General features: G+C 40.3%; 1 protein-coding gene and 1 long non-coding RNA gene across 2 annotated transcripts in view; both read left to right on the top strand.

The window, feature by feature from the left end:
- Nucleotides 1-16,924, top strand: part of LOC119740840 — a 37,467-nt gene that overhangs the window by 961 nt on the left and 19,582 nt on the right. Inside the window, exons 2-10 of the mRNA XM_038216290.1 lie at nucleotides 5,085-5,198; nucleotides 7,495-7,608; nucleotides 8,094-8,207; nucleotides 10,984-11,097; nucleotides 11,871-11,993; nucleotides 13,274-13,396; nucleotides 13,967-14,083; nucleotides 14,751-14,873; nucleotides 15,314-15,586. Coding sequence (XP_038072218.1) covers nucleotides 5,085-5,198; nucleotides 7,495-7,608; nucleotides 8,094-8,207; nucleotides 10,984-11,097; nucleotides 11,871-11,993; nucleotides 13,274-13,396; nucleotides 13,967-14,083; nucleotides 14,751-14,873; nucleotides 15,314-15,586 — 1,215 coding nt within the window. The remainder of the gene's footprint in view (nucleotides 1-5,084; nucleotides 5,199-7,494; nucleotides 7,609-8,093; nucleotides 8,208-10,983; nucleotides 11,098-11,870; nucleotides 11,994-13,273; nucleotides 13,397-13,966; nucleotides 14,084-14,750; nucleotides 14,874-15,313; nucleotides 15,587-16,924) is intronic.
- LOC119740842 lies at nucleotides 880-2,949 on the top strand. The gene is made up of 3 exons (XR_005272702.1): nucleotides 880-1,460; nucleotides 2,179-2,366; nucleotides 2,521-2,949. It is a non-coding gene; the product is annotated as an uncharacterized LOC119740842 (long non-coding RNA).

The following is a 16,924-nucleotide window of genomic DNA, read 5'->3' as shown; positions in this document are numbered from 1 at the left end:
TTCACTGTTTTCTCAAAAAGTGTACAAAACATCAATAGGTTAGGTTTTGAACTTTCTTCTTGAGTGAGTGGTACATGTTAATATTGGAAATGAAAAAACATGAAAAGCAAATGATCCTATGTCTGTTATCTTAATTTTTAAAATTAACTTGACAATAACTAGACCACAAGTGCCAGTGTTTTAGTAACAGAGGATGAATAATATAACAAAACAATGCCTTTAAGTGTGCGTTTATGAGAAGACCATGCAAAATCCTGAAAAATCGACAAGGTGGGGGGTCAGCGAATTTAGTTCAAATCTTGGCCATTTGATCCCCACCTGAGACGATACCACTCGGTGGAGTAGCTCGATAAATAATCACACGGTGGCCGAGTACGGGGCACCAACAATTTTGAGCAAAAAGGGTGACTTCCGGGGAGTAAATTTGTGTTGTTTCTGGTGTAAAGTTATAGCCTCGTTTATACCCTTAAACTAAATCGTTTACTGTCGACCTACATATCAAAAGAAAGGGTTTAATCTCCTCTAAACGATGAAATATAAATCTTTGATATGCAAGCATTCACTGCGGAGATATAGGCGTAAGAAAAACACGTATCAGCTCTATTACGAAATGAAGTCCTTTACGCGGTAAACCATAACTTAATTAATGCAGGGCTGAGAGTCAACAAACTTGGAGGAAATATAGTTCAGATATCCGACTACAATAATAAAAAATAAAAAAACTGTCAGCTCTTCTTGTTTTTGTTTGCTCACGGTCAACAAAGTTGAAAAATTCCTAATTTTCAAGACCAAACCTACATAGCCCCCTAGACAGTTCCGAGTGCAATTGGTTGCCCTTAATTGACATTTTGCATGAATTGTTGTAAGAGCATAACAAAATGTACATTTTGCAGACTTCACCTATTGGGTGGGTGGGTGAGTGGGCTACCTTTGGTGGTGCGCACTGATCCGGTAGGAGGGGAACGTCCTGTTGCCGCCCACCCAGTTAGCGCGCGGTATCGAAAGAGGGCGCCCTCGCATTACATTACCGTCAAAATGGCAGCCATGGACATGCCGTCTGTGCGGCTGCAATGTGATTTTAGTAATTTTGAGTATAGCAAAGCCATCGAATGTGGTGTAAATCCCTCTTATCTGCGCGAAGTAAATACAGTGCAACTTAATCGATGCACAAAAGACATACGGAGCCATTTGCAGAAGTGGAAAGTCGCTGCATATGATGTGAATGTCGAGTGGAAACTGATCCTCCTGCGATGTGGTTTGTTCGACGTCGATGCATACACTGATAAGACAATACGTCCAGCGCATAGATACACGTTAGGGTTGAGTTGGACATCATCAAGGAAATGTTGTCATCCACTCCATAAAAGGAAAGGCAAACCATTCCGTGGTGTGAATAAAGCAACTAGCCGTGAGATCATAGATGTTTGATCGATGGGGTACCATGATCACTGTTGGAACAGGTAAGAAGACAGAAATCAAACAAAAATACATTTTTGAAAATTGAAATGAATTAATCATGGTCAAGGTCCATTTCTGATCAACTGACTTTGTTCCTGAGTAGGTTATTTCAAATAAATCCCTTATCATGCAGTTGACTTGGGACCAGTGAAATTTATTATTGTGTGAAAAATTAATACTGGTTGTCACAGCTCTGGACCACACACATGGTTTTCGGCAGTGGACACACATGGTGGATATTTAGCCGGAGCTGGATTTTGAATTTATTTGTTTTTATATAAAGAAAGTTGGAACTGCACTGAACATGCGCAGTTTGGGTAATAAAACATATATATTTTTTTTGCACTTACATTTTTTTTTTTTTACTTTTATTCACGAGATGTGACTCATCAGACCATTTACAACTTAAAGAACAATTTCATATTTGTTTCCCCTTTTATACAAATCCTCCAGAGCCAGCCACATCAGAAAAAGAAAAAGTAATAAGTGCAATTAAATACAGGCAATATAAAATAATAAAAGAAGATTTCTTATTTTTTATTTATTTATTTATTTTTTTTGGGGGGGGGGGGAATTTATGACATGGGTTTTGTTCAAGGCATCTATTGCTCAATATTGTTGGCTACATACGCCCCGCTTTATATATTTTACTTTAAAAAAATATTAAGCCTGCTGCGGCCTTAACACTTTGTTAATTCTCACTGTTCATATAACTTTCAGGTATCTGTAGAGGTTGTCTATCTTAGCACAAACAAGCAGTTACGCACCAGACAGCGGAACAATTACCATCTAGCGATGTGCTCTCTAAGGAACAAGAAGAGCATCAGTGTACAATCAGTGATTTCACATCGCCGGCTGGTGTACCATCTCTCCAACCCACCGACACAGCGTGCACTTCAGTTCATGAGGTAAAGAGAGTGAACTAAGAATGGACCTTGACATATTGCATCTCATTTATCACAGATGAATTGTAAGCACTCTTCTTTGAGTACATCAATTTGTATTTCAACCCTATATGTAGCATGCATCTCACTGTTTTTATTTTCTTATGATTATTTCTAGCATACATCTGAGTCATCATCAACAGAGGGAGATATTACACAGGATGTAGGTGCACTTGACTCTTCTTGGGCTCCAACCCCCTGACCAAAGAATGTGGAGCTGCAATCCCTGAACACTTTCCTTACTCAGGGGGGAATGTCTGCTGTTGATGGGCAGCTTCATCTGTCATTAGAAGAAGCATCTGATAGCACCATCCATTATTAAAGAAGGCAGGCAAAGGAAGCCTTTGGTTTAGTTCTTCATTGTTTAGCACCAGGTCAAGAAGATGGGCTCATGAAGATTACCATCGGTGAAACAACTGCTGAATCATCACAAAGTGGTCAAAATTTTGATAGTAGTGCCCGTTTTCATTTTTTTTTATTGCATCCTTTTTTACCAACATTTTTGCATTAGTGGTTCCATGTTCTCTTCCTTTACGTATTTTGTGTTTAAACATGGTTTGTTATTGGAAGACAGTGACTGTTCTTGTTTTTTAATGTTAATTTAAGAAGGAAAACAATTTCTTGATTTATATTCAATTGTTTTTTCGAGTTTGATCGTTAGGTTGTTCCATGTGTCATTCTATTTTGATACTGTGTTGGTTCAGTTTTCTTCTTTCAACTTGCATTTAAGTTTAAAGTTCAATTTAGTTTTGTACAGTTGACTCTCGTTATAGCAAGGTCGGTGAGACTGCCCAAACTACCTCTTTAAACAGAAATGTTGCTTTAAAAGGACAGCGAAACAAAGAGACACAAAGAGAACTAGAGATTCGAGACCTCAGAATGTGCTCTATATAAGCAACAGTAGGACATCTTTGTAAAAGTGTTCTTTATAACAAAAGTCGACTGTAGTACTATCATTTTACTTATTTGGTGGGGTGGATAACAGGTTTAAGGTTTGGATAAAAGTTAATTTGGATCCTTTTTGATTATTGGTTTTTTGAAAGGTTTTCTTCAAATTTTGGTTGGTAAAATAAATCATTCTTTTTGGTCTTTCTAAAAATGTGTTTGTCTTTGTTTCTATTTATTCAAATTCCTCTCTACTTGTTCCTACCCCATCTAGGTGTATCTCATTTTTGACAACGAGTACCCAAACATTTAGCGTTTTTCTCATTCAATTTATTATTTTCCAAGTTTATTAATTTTCCGGGTTACATTAACATGCCAAAAAATAACAGAATTGTCATCCAAGCCGCCTCATTCCCACATTTGGTGCGCGATATGTGGCAGGGTGTAACCCCCCCCCACCCCCATTGTGTCTTCATTGTGTTCTGGTAATCTCAGGAATTCTTTAGATGATTATTGGGGGATACTTCTGTTAACAAAAAGACAAGTGTGTGTTGAGTATAGGAACATTTGTGGGGACTCCCTCTGCCACAAATCGGGCAGGGTATACATTCCATCCTGGACTCTGAAAGGTGGCGGCCATATTGATTTAAAGTGAACCCCCCTACCCTAAAAATGGGATAAATTAAGGAATTATAGCACCCCTTATGGCGTCTCCAGTATTAAAATATGTTTAAATTTTTTTGATCATGAAAAAAATATACACGTTTGCCAATTTTCATAACATTCAAGCAAAAAAGAAAAAAATTATGTGAAAAATACACTTTTTGACCAAAAAGGTGCAAAAAAAAAGCCCTCTGTTAAAGATTTTTAAAAACATTTTTGACGTCATTATTTACAAATTGGAAATATAAAACTTGGTAGCAAATTTTATGAAAATTGGTTGTCGACTTTTGAAAATACAGAAAAGGGGGGGGGCACTGTATGCCCCTCCCCCGTCCCTTTACTAGCGAAAAATAGGGGTAAAACAGACTCCTGCCATTTTATACTAAAAACTGCTGACAATGTTTTTATTCTTGATACTTAAGGACCATGATAAGAACTCTCTTTCACCTGAGTGTCATTGTTCAAAGACCTGCACTAATGACGCTACGGCGACTTAAAGATCGCTATTTCTATGACTCAACTTTGGGGGTACCCTTAGTGCCGTTGCCTCCTAGGAGCAATTTTTTTCTAAATTTTGAGTACCTGGTTTTAGGTCAGGATACAACCTCAGGACCCTGCAAATTTCATTTCTCTGCTGCTTTCCCCTGTTGAGCAGCAAGCGTTTAAACGTTTGTACCCCAAAATCATAAAAATCACCATTTTTCACTAATAAAAACACATTTTTGGCTCTTTTTTCTGCTACGGAGGTCAGATTGGCCAAATATTTTGTACAACCTCAAGGCTACCTATGACCCACCTACCCCCCAAATTTTAACCAAATCCGCCGACCCCCACCTTGTCACGGTCTGCATGGTCCTCTCGTGGACATACTCTTAATTGTCACAATTCATTTGAATAGCTTGACTTGCGGTTGGATTAATCTGACTTCTGATGAATTGTGAGGACTTGTCATGTATTGACTTCAACTCCGCAGGACACCAAGTCAGTTGTTGAAAACAATAAATCTTTTACAAATTTAGAAAAAGTACAGCACCGTATGTAGTTTTAAATTGATGGAGTGATAGGGGCTTCAGAGAGGTGATGGAAAAATTCATAACTTTGAAACATTCATTGTCATGTCTTTTTTTATCCAAGACTTTGATGACTGTAGTTCTGATCCATGTTTCAACGATGGAAGCTGCACAGATGACATCAACGGCTTCATCTGCCATTGCCCTGAAGGATTTGAGGGAAATGTCTGCTTAATAAGTAAGGCCGGCTTCAAACGCCGAACTTCTGCTGTGTCTAATTCTTATGCCGCTCTGAGCGGCAGAAGAGCGGCATGGCTTCAAACGAGGAACTTCTGCCTTGGTGCGTCCCGAATCAGAATCGTTGTGGTCCCGTTTTAAAATGCGCATGCGCCTGCCGTTCATTTACGTTTCGGCGTTAAAACAAAATGATGGCGCCCATAGACATAATTCAAAGGTTGCTCTGGAAACCCGAACGCCTTTTTGAATCTCTTCTCCGAATTCGTATGAAGCATCATGTCCAACCAACGGGTAGGCCCTTTTCTTGATTTGTGGAGAACAAATAATGAAAATTCTCCTCGTTAAAATACCTCCAATAAAATTGACTGTTGAAGGAGAGAGCGCCTCCTGATCGCGGAGAGAATTTGTCACAGTATCATACATTTTATCTGTCTAGGTCCAACATCTTCAACGAATTATACGTGCAACAGAAAATCGACGTTTGAAAGCAACTGCCGAACTTCTGCCGCTGTAGTTTGTCGAATGCAGTGAATCAAATAAAACATGGTAGAAGTTCGACGTTTGAAGCCGGCCTAAGTCAGGCTGACCTAGCTTCCAGAGTCCACATTGAACTAAAGACCTTTTCACACTGCTGTCTTGCCTGCCTTTGTTGAAATCATATGGGTTATCTGTGAGTGGATGGGTCTGAACTTACACAGACTGGCAAAGCAATTGGTTCACAATTTACATCAGTTTTCACAAATCAGCTGCAGGTTGGATCCGGGAACAGCCTCTCAACCCTGGCCATGTACAGGGTTGGATTTTTACATTGTATAGTGCTGGACTCGACAGCCGTGTTGGATTCTTGCTGATGGATCGTTCTGTTTTTGAGAAAAAATAGAATTGAGTACTATGTAAACATTAACAGCTCCCTAGGCATTTTTGCTAGGATTTAACCTCAATCCTGCAAAATCCTCAAACTGCCACCATGTAAAAATAGCATATATACAGCCTCAATCCTGCAAAATCCTCCGTTATTTCTTGCATGTGGTCCGTGGAGGGGTGACCACTGCCTCAATCCTGCAAAATCCTTTGGCATCCTGGAGCAGTGCGGAGGATTTCAAGTGTAATATAGGCCTAAATGTATGCACGACTGAGCATAAACAACTCAAAGTCCGGGCCAAGACCTTGACACAGTGCATCCTCCAAAATCAGCAACACACATTTTTGCTTTGTAGCCTCATTCCTGCAAAATCTTCCATTTTGCAAAAAAGAGGATTTTGTGGGATTTTGGAAGGTTAGGACAGCACAATATTGGCCATTGCGCATTCATTTGAAATAAATCCAAAGTCCACTCAATTAAAAAAGATCCATAAAGTTTGCCTGTTTAAAACTAAATTCTATTTTGGACGACTTGACCTGAGTTCTTCTTTCACTTATTGACTCAACACAACTCCAGAATCATGTGTCAGTCTGAGCTACCTCAAACAAATGTTGGGAATTCCAAACCAAGTCATTTAGTAGCCCTATCAAAAATCGTATAAAATCTGACGTTTCATTTGACGAGTTTGTTTCCAAAGTGTGATAAATGTCAATTTGATACTTTTTAGAATCTTGCTCTTTCCTGGTTACCCAAAGTCAGTTTCGACGGCTGTTGTATAGTTAAACTCAATTTCAGAATACAATCAAGCAAAAAATATAATTTAGAAACAGCCGTTATACAGGCTGGATAACAAAAAGCGAAACCGAGATATTATTGCTAATTGGAACAGAAGTAGGGCACATGTGAATCAAAGGGAGATATTTCCTGTTGGGGTTGAATCTCTTCTTTAAAATGACACCCTGATCATGTCATTACATTCATGGTTGACTGAGCAGTGACCATTTTTATGAAAGGGTCTATTTAGAGAATTGCGGCCACTTTTTAATTGTGGTTTTTGTTGTGCCTGTTGTCACAGAGTGAAAAGCTATGGTTGCCAATCAAGGCAGGTGGGGAAAAGAACAGAGATTTCACCGTGAAAATTGGCGCAAGTTCCTAAATAGACCCTTTCATAAAATTGGTCACTGCTCAGTCATCCGTGAATGTAAGGACATGATCAGGGTGTCATTTTAAAGAGGAGATTCAACCCTAACAGAGGATATCTCCCTTTGATTCACATGTGTCCTACTTCTGTTCCAATTAGCAATAATATCTAGGTTTCGTGGGTTTTTTTATCCACCCTGTACTGGGTATGTCCTATATATTTCTCGATAAGTTTTTTTTCAAATGGATATATCATGTTTTAGAAATAGACTTAAGGCCCATTCTTTATTTACAGATATTGATGACTGTTCACCGCATTCCTGTTTGAACGATGCGACCTGTGTCGACGGTATAAATGACTTCACGTGTGAATGCGCTGATGGATTTGAAGGGCCGGACTGTGCAACAAGTAAGAGACTAATGAAAGTATTTTGTGATTTTATTTTGCGTTCACAATTTCTATTTGCAGCTGTTGAATGTGTAGCCAAACAAGAGCTTAAAGTTGATACGTTTATTTATATTGGCCTCCGTGGAGCTTTCCTTGAGCCATTGACAATGTTTGATCTTGGTTGGGAAAAAATCTTGCTCGTTGCTTTCTGTTGGCCCTAAGCTTATTTTTTTTTCTGATTTTCCGCAATGTTTTCAGATGTGAGTTGGCAATTAGGATCAATAAAACAATTCGCTTATAATCGTGTAAATCAACCCTTTAGCACTTGTATATATTACATTGTATCACACTGTATTTTCTCCTTGATGAACCCCATTATTAAGCCGGAGATGGTTTGGGTAGTTTTAGGCGGTATAAGGAGTAACACGCAATCCAATTTAAGGCGGCCGCTTCAGGGCCTAATTGGTACAGCATTTATAAGTTCAATGTTGAATTCTTAACCCTAGATATTGATGACTGTAGTCCTAACCCCTGTATGAACAACGGAACATGTACAGATGGTATCAACGGGTTCACGTGTGAATGTTTGACAGGATATGAACGGGATATGTGCACCTCAGGTAAGTCTATGCTCAAAAAACAGAGCAGTGAATTCTTTGACCGACCTTGAACATTTTGGCAATGATTAGTCAGTATACAAATATAACATGGTTTGAGGGTGGACAGTCGATATTCGCTCCCCTCGGTATTGGAAGTTGACAAACTAGTTCCCGAGGCGAAGTAGTTTGTCAACTTCCAATACCTCGGGGAGCGAATATCGACTGTCCACCCGAAATAAACCATGTTATATTTGTTTTACTATACCTCATACATATTCAGTTGCCGAATTTTGTTTTATTATTATGCACCTAAAACAAAATTTGGGGAAACTTGTACAGCTCACCAAAAGATTCAACTTCAATTACTAGTTCGGTTCGTTTGCAATATAATACAGTTACTACAGTTGTAAATACAGTTGTTTGCAATGTGTACAACTTTCTTTTGTACAGGAGACATCTTTACACGGTCTATACATTTTCTCCAGTACGGCATCATTGAAATTTACATTTTACAAATTTAAATTAACATTTACGCGAACCGTGCAACCATGCATCTCTCCTGTGCGATGTTCGCGGGTGCGTACTGCACCCGTGCGACAGTTCCTCGATTGCTCTGTAAAGCGCATGCGCAGTAGACTGTCGCACGAGTAACCCATGCGACAGTCTACTACGCATGCGTATTTACAATGTGCGTGAATCCTCGCGCGCGCGTTTGGTAAACAGCAAGAATAACATCTGGCACGTGATGGTGAATTGACCAGTGAACGGTCGGCTCTCGATCATGAATATGTATGAGGTATAGTAATTGAAGGTATACTCCATCATTTGTAATTTTGTGCATTTTCAAGTTGTTCGTTTGAAGCAACAAACTTTCTCAAAATCTAAAGAAGGGTAATAAACAACTTACCTGATAAAGTTTCAGCTCAGCTTCAGCTGCATTTTTCGAGAAAAACAACATTAGGATCATGGGCGTCGCGAGGGGGGGGCAAGGGGGGGCACTTGCCCCCCCCCTGGAAAAGCCAAAAAAAAAAAAAAAAAAAAAGAAGAAGAAAAAGAAAAGAAAAAAAGAAAAGAAAAAGAGGCGCGAAGACAAAGTGGTGTAAATTTAATGAGTTGGGGGGGGGGCAAATTGTCCCTGCCCCCCTCTAAAACTGATAAATCGAGAATGTGTTGAGAAATACAAACATTTTTTGGCAAATTTTTTTTTTGCCCCCCTCTAGAAAAAATCCTGGCGACGCCCATGATTAGGATCTCAATTTTAATTCAAAAGTTGCTGAATCATGTTTTGATTTGGGCCTGAATTTAGCGTCTGAGGCACGTTCGCACTGAGCTGAATGCAGCTACGCGATGTGGCGCACTGATCCGACGAATTATAGAGGGCGCGCACGTGTTCATCATGTCAACTATTGCGTGCGCTTCGCCTGATAAAAACAAACAAACTACTAACGTTAACTACTAACGGACATTAATTTCCAACAGTGTGTTTTAAGGAAAGGAAAGGCCTTCTTTCGTTGATTTCTTCAAAATGACAGCATGCCAGAAAGAATAATTTCACAGGGAGTATATAGTCCCCTGTTATCTTTCAACCAAGTATATTTTTTCAACAATAAATACGTCAGTCACTTTTTGGATAGCTGCAAATGATGGACTCGGTGTAGCTTTCCAGTCTGTACCCTACAGCCTACGCAAACTAAAAATGACTGCGTAAGTTACGCCATAATTTGTTGTTTAAATCACAGACTCATGCATTGTGAAACTTTTGTGAAACATGTCATGTAAATGCTGTGAAACATGAGTGTTGTGCAATTCATGCAATAAAATGTATGTGGAGATCTGCCATCACGTGAAGTTTTGGAAAATCGGCTGCTGGTTATTTTAGCTTCGAACCTTGCCATCATACAAGAAACTTCACCAATCATGTGAAATCCAACTTATGTGCAGTTTTCTGTGCCTGAATGTTGGACAAAAAGCCCTTATATCTTTAATCCACTTTTTTATGGGGAGGACTAATAGAGATAGAGTAGTTATATATCTAGATGACAACAGGAAATAACTTTTTAAAAAAATGTGCACAGGTTTTTAGTTATCAATTATCACTGTAGTTTGATTCAGTAGAATAATTTTTTGGGGATACGTGGATATCAACTGTACAACAAGTGAGTCTCAAACAGTAATACCGTATCACGAACCGGGAAAGTTCGTGATACTGCATCTCTTTTCTTCATAAATTCCACCTCCATTACAAAATGCATTTTGTTAAGTCTGTTGTGTTCGCATGTACTTGTCCCTTGTAGACTTATTCGGTGACTAAAATGAGAAGCCATTTTGTGCGTTCTTCAAGACGAAGCGCGTGATTTTGTATTGGTGAAGGAGCTAGATGTGCGTGTGTACTACCTCACTGCAAACCTGGTTCCACCTCAAAAATAGCTTCTAATTTTGTTTGCAGAATAATCTATATGCACACGCAGTTAAATACTGTACCAGAAATCTGAAAGGAACTTCACAAAACTAACCTAGGATAGATTTTGCAACTTTTTGTCTTTCCCAATTCTACCTGAAGGGTATTAGGTTCAGGATGTCATCAAGGGTGGAATCAGAAACATTTTTTGGGGGGGTGTGGGAATTTTTAGAATTGTTATAGTACTTGGTCCCCCAATAACCTCATCAAACTAGGCTTCAGAAATTGTAGATTGTATCATAGATATCTTCAGAAAACTTTACCTGCTCATTTTGAGTTGTAACAGCTGATGGCTAATTGTGAACTAATGATAGAACTTCAACTTTCTAATGCATTCAGATATAGATGATTGTGAACCCGACCCTTGTCTAAATGGAGGAACGTGTTCTGATGGCGTCGATAGCTACATTTGCACATGTACACCAGGGTACACAGATAGTCGCTGTTCCTCTGGTAAGTGAACACAATAATTATTCTTTCCACTCATTTAGAGTTAGACCTGTTATTTGTAATGTAAATGGAATAGTTTTCTGTGATGTTCTTTGATTTTTACATTGTGTTACTTTGGAAAGAATGTAGTATCCAAACGCCACTTCTTTGGATGTGTACAAAGTCAAGGGAGAGTTGAATTCATTTCAAAGTTTATTCAAAATTGGAAATGTTTCTCAGTCCCAGATTCATGTCTCTGCAACATTTTTGTGAAGACTGACCTTCATTGTGATGATATATGAAGATGATATATGATGAAGAAGGTGGCACTACCTTGTTTGTTTGTTTTTGCTTATGTTCATGACAGATTTTTTTGAAGGATATTTTTATATCATTTTCTTTTTGAAATATAACCAAGACATTTTTGTATATCCTGCGCAAATACGAATTACAAACACCCCTTAAATCTACACAAAGTCCCCATAATTGATAATCCAATTAGGTGATCTTTGCATCGGTCATTCCATTACATTTTTAGATTTAACAAAAAGAAAAGCTCTTTCTGAAATTGAAATTCCCTTTTGGAAGGCGGAAGAGCACATGCCAAATTGAATTGACTCTGTAAACATTACATACCCATTAGTCCAGTAGTACTGCCCAAAACTGCGCTCCCTTAAACCTCTCTATGGTTTTTACAGATTCCTCCATCCTCAAGGAATTAATAAATGAAAAACAGGTGCTAATGATTTAATTTTCTTAAAAATCATTCTTGATTTAATTTATTTTTTTTACCCCAGATGTGAATGAGTGCGAGGACTTATCGTCCTGCCCGCCTGCCAACCGGCCTTGTATTAACTCCATCGGTGGGTTTGCCTGCACCTGCCCGAGTGGTTATGAGTGGAATTCAACACAATGCATAGGTCAGAACCAAAACGGATTTAATTGTTTTGTTCTTTTTCTTAAATTTATTTCGCATTTTGCTTTTAATTTAAAAATTCTCTAGGTTCAGTCGTTGGTCTTTGATCACTGTCAGCACGAACATTATTATCAGTTTATTTCCTCATGGAATTTGCCCAAAAGACACGTGGAGGAAATCTTATTAGTTTACTTCAATAATAATACAAATAATAATAATAATACCGGTGCTTATATAGCACAGTTCCAAATTAATGATCAATGCGCTTTACAAACAAAAACAAAGAAACATAAACAGATACATTGAAAGAGTAAATCACATAAGCGATCAGGCAAACAAGTGTGTTTTGAGGAGGCTTCTGATTGTTTGTGGGCTAGGAGCTAGTCTGATGGTTGATGGGAGATCATTCCACAATCTAGGGGCACAGATAGAGAGCGACCTCTCCGCAACCATCCTTTGGCCCCTAGGCACCACGAGCCGGGGTGTGTCTGTGGCAGAGCCTAATCCGAGTCGTGAAGGTTTGTAGAATGAAATGCCGTTTTAGAGGTATATGGGAGTGAGACCGTGGATTGACTTGTATACAAATATAACAGGATTTTGAAAATAATGCGTTGTTCGATCGGAAGCCAGTGAAGCGATTGCAATAGTGGAGTAGAGGGATGTCGGCAAGGAACTTGGAAAATGAATCGAGCAGCCCTGTTATGTAGACGCTGCAGTCTTGAGATGTCAGAGCTGCTGCAACCGGCCAAAAGAGAGTTGGCATAGTCTAGTCTAGACAGAATCAGGGCCCTCATGGCTGGCATGAGTACAGCTTTCCTGGTAGATGAAGCGACAAATTCTGGAGATGTTGCATAACATTGATTGACTGACAAAGGGATGTAACATGAGAGCAGGCCTTTAAACAGGAAGAAGGGTTCTGTTTTTTGTTCTTCCTTTTTTACTTGCTGGTTTGCAGATCTTCGGTTGGGTAAGCATGGAACTCATGCAAAGCACAATGTGATACTTAAGATAATTTTTTTTTTAGTCTCGGGTCAAGGAATGGATCCGCCGAAAAAAACTTTTGAAAGAATATTCTGCAACAAATTTTAGCCATGAAACCCCCCCCCCCCCCAAAAAGAAATTGACAAGCTACTCGGCACAGCTTTCCTGGTAGGTTGTAGCCAGTGTCACCAGAGATGAAAGATGAGAAATGTACGATTGCAAACTGGACCTGAACTAAAAGGCTCAATACTTTGATCAATGTCAACAAATCCAATATGACATTTTTTTCCCCTTAATACCTAGACGTGGATGAATGTTTAGCTGATGACGCTCCTTGCCCCGACACGGTGCCTTGTCGGAACACAGAGGGTAGTTTCACGTGTCTGTGCAACCAAGGCTTTGCCTGGGATGGTGGGAGCTGTTCAGGTAGGTTCAGTACCGGTATGTACGATTTTGGTGACAGGGCCAAGCATACTCTCCGTGCTCGAAGTTTGACAAGACAAGCAGGTGGGACAAGCGGAAAGGGGGGAGGGGAGAAGGACAGGGGGTAATAGGCAGTGGCGAAGCCAGCCATCTCACCATAGGGGGTTCGAGTGGGGGGTGGAGGCCTAGATGCTACAATTTCTGTAGCATCCTTGCTGGAGGTAGATAAGGTCTTTTTCACCGCGGTCACTCTTTCTCTGTAAAATAAAAAAAATGGGGTGGGGAGGACTTAACACCATCTTCCTTTGAGACGCCCTTAGCAAACACTATCGATGACGTTAGGCGGCACTTAATTTTCATGGAGGCACAATTAGAGACAATCAAGCAACGTTGGAAAAAGGGCCGTTCATGAAAAAAAAGGCATGTTGTGAAAAAGGACCCGGGGGGGGTATGGGCACCATTTGAATATCGGAGGCGCTGTTCAAGCAGCCAGTTTAAGACACCGTTGGACAATTATTCACTGGCCAAGCTAATTCTGATCAAGGGCTTCATGTTGTTCGTTGATTTTTGTAGATGTTGATGAGTGTTTAGATGCACCGTGTTCAAATACCGCAACGTGTGTCAATCAGCCTGGTGGTTATAGCTGCGTGTGCCCTGCTGGATATCTCTGGAATGGAACATCTTGTGACGGTAACAAATTAAATCTTCTTTTTAAACTAAAAATCCTGAAGACAGTTGTTCTCAATTTCATTTAAGTGTTCCAAGACCAATTGCATTATGTGAGAGGACTCTGGGGGATGGGGTCGGGTATGTTCCAAGTATCCCCTCAGCTGTTACTCTTCAGAGAGAGTGAAGGATTTTTAGAATCCTTTGCATTTATCCCAAAAGTTGTATCTTTTCAAAATTATTGTTTTGAAAATGTTACATGTACTTAGATTAAAGTGTGAACCTGTACAAAACACCCTGTGAACTTATTTCGTCTGGCTTGCTGTCATTTAGAAGAAATCAAGAAATGCTGGTGATTTCCAACGATCGGACATTTGACAGATATTTTTTAATAAAGAGTCATTCAAAAGGTTGTGTTTGTTTTCTCCCTTTTTTGTACATTACAGTCATATCCCCTGAGTTAGGTTTTGAACACATTTCTTTGGATTATGCGTGGTGTATTATTGCAAACAAACAAAATACAGAAAAAGTAAATGATCCTATTAAACTTTTGCTGTAGGCTCGTTTCAAAATATGGAGGGGGTCTTTAGGTAAATGTTTGATGGATATGCCAAAGAAAAGCCTGAGATTATGCAAATTTGATGAAAACATTGATACGCTTGATTGTCTATTTGTTTCAATCATTTTGAAGATATTGACGAGTGTGAACAGGAGAGCTCGGTCTGTCCATCCACGTCGCCTTGTAAGAATACAATAGGGAGCTATACTTGTATCTGCTCTGAAGGCTATGGATGGAATGGGACTCGGTGTACAGGTATATATATATATATCACGTTCACTTTCACATTCAGTACTGCTATAATGTTAACATTTTATTAGCAACGCTGTCAAGTGAGGAGTTGAGGAGGAGAGTTGGAGTGAGCAGATCAGTATCGTGTTGAGGAGGCTCAGGCTGAGGTGGTATATGGTCACGTGGTGAGAAAGGATGATGCCAGCTGGGTCAAGAGGTGTCGCAGGTGGGCCCACACCCGTCAGGCGACCACGCAAGACGTGGCAGAGCTCTGTGACTGATGACGTGCAACTGCTTGGAGTCAATGCAAGAGACTCGACGGACGGGGCCAAGTGGAGAGGAGCCATAGAAAGAAAGCAGGCCAACCCAGAACAGACTGGACAACGGACTCAAAACCGACGATGATGATGATGATGCTATTGGAATGTTGATTCTTCGTTTTTTGTTTTTTTTTGGTTTTGCAGATGTAGATGAGTGCCAGAGTTCTGAGCCTGTGTGCCCATCATTGGCTTCTTGTACCAACACTCACGGCTCGTTCCGATGCCATTGTCAGGATGGATACACACTCACCAGACAGCCGGGATCCAGTTTATTCTTCTGCTTGGATATTGATGAGTGTCAGGATGAAGCGTTGTATGATTGCCATAGCAACGCTGCATGCATCAATGAGCCTGGTGCCTACCGTTGCATGTGCTCAGAGACACAAGGTTACCGCGGCGATGGGACAGTCTGCACTCGTAAGTTGTTTTTCTTTTTGCAAACCATCTTAAGAGCAAGAAATTGGATTGGAGATCCTATGGACTCCATGTACCAACAAAAGGGCATGTTTCCACCTTTGAGACCCCGTCGATGGGACACACGGCGTGTGTGCACAGTACTCCGCACGAAGTCTTCCTGAATACCCAAAGCTATTAGCCACAGCATCTTTGCGTAAGCATCAGGCATCGGCAGGGCGGGAATACATTCAAATTTAACTTGCGATGGTTTCCCAGACTACTCCCCGCACCCAAGAACTTTGAATCATTCAAAATACGCAGTGAAACTGGAACCAGTCTAGGTCTTCCCCAACCATGGGCGTCGCGAGGGGGGGCAAGGGGGGCACTTGCCCCCCCCCCCCCCCCCCTGGAAGAGCAAAAAAAGAAAAAAGAAAAAAAAAAGAAAAAAAAAGAAAAAAAAAGAAAAGAAAAAGAGGCGCGAAGACAAAGTGGTGTAAATTTAATGATTTGGGGGGGGGGGGCAAAATGTCCCTGCCCCCCTCTAAAACTGATAAATCGAGAATGTGTTGAGAAATACAAGCATTTTTGGCAAAAAAAATGTTTTGCCCCCCTCTAGAAAAAATCCTGGCGACGCCCATGTCCCCAACTTTCCTTTTCTGGCCATTGAAGGAGTAGCCCCCCCCCCTACTTGGGCACGGAGCACATAGGGTGTTAGCGAATCTCCAACAGGGATTTTCCATCCATTTTGTTTCAAATGCTCAACAATCAGATGAGAACATCACACCTCCCCCCCCCCCCCAAAAGAAGATTATCCAGTTCGTAAGTTTGATGTCAGTTCATTTTAAACCACGCCCACTTGCCATTAGGGAGCACTGGATCCATTGGAACCGGAAGCTAACGCAACTTGAGTGTTTATCCAATTGGCACTAGTTATCAGTGGTGCGCGCGTGTGTATGACGTTTTTACTAACGAACCGGATAGTCAAGCCCAGTAAAGCCAGTCCCAAAATCCACAAAATTTGTTTCAATTGATCCAAAATGGCTATTCGAGTCTTTTCATGCATCTGGTGTATATGCAATGGGCCTGGTGTTACGGGGTGATCCTATACAATGGCACTGCCTGGCAATCTTCACCAGTATACAATCAGTCTAAGTTAAAGTCAGTCAGTTTGTGAGTCAATCAATCAGTGAGATAGGTACAAAGAGGATGCTATGCTGGCTCTCTGAGACTATAGCGAAAGCTCATGAGGATATTACTTTCAAGTATGACTTTCTAAAGCAGCGTATTGTAAAAAAAAAAAAAAAAGTAAAGATGCCGAACCTGTGTTAACAGGGAGCGGAGTGCCCATCTCTCTTTCGT

This window comes from Patiria miniata, unplaced genomic scaffold (genome assembly GCF_015706575.1).
Source record: "Patiria miniata isolate m_02_andy unplaced genomic scaffold, ASM1570657v1 HiC_scaffold_5, whole genome shotgun sequence".
Taxonomy (NCBI): domain Eukaryota; kingdom Metazoa; phylum Echinodermata; class Asteroidea; order Valvatida; family Asterinidae; genus Patiria; species Patiria miniata.
This window is presented reverse-complemented; position numbering and strand designations above follow the sequence as displayed.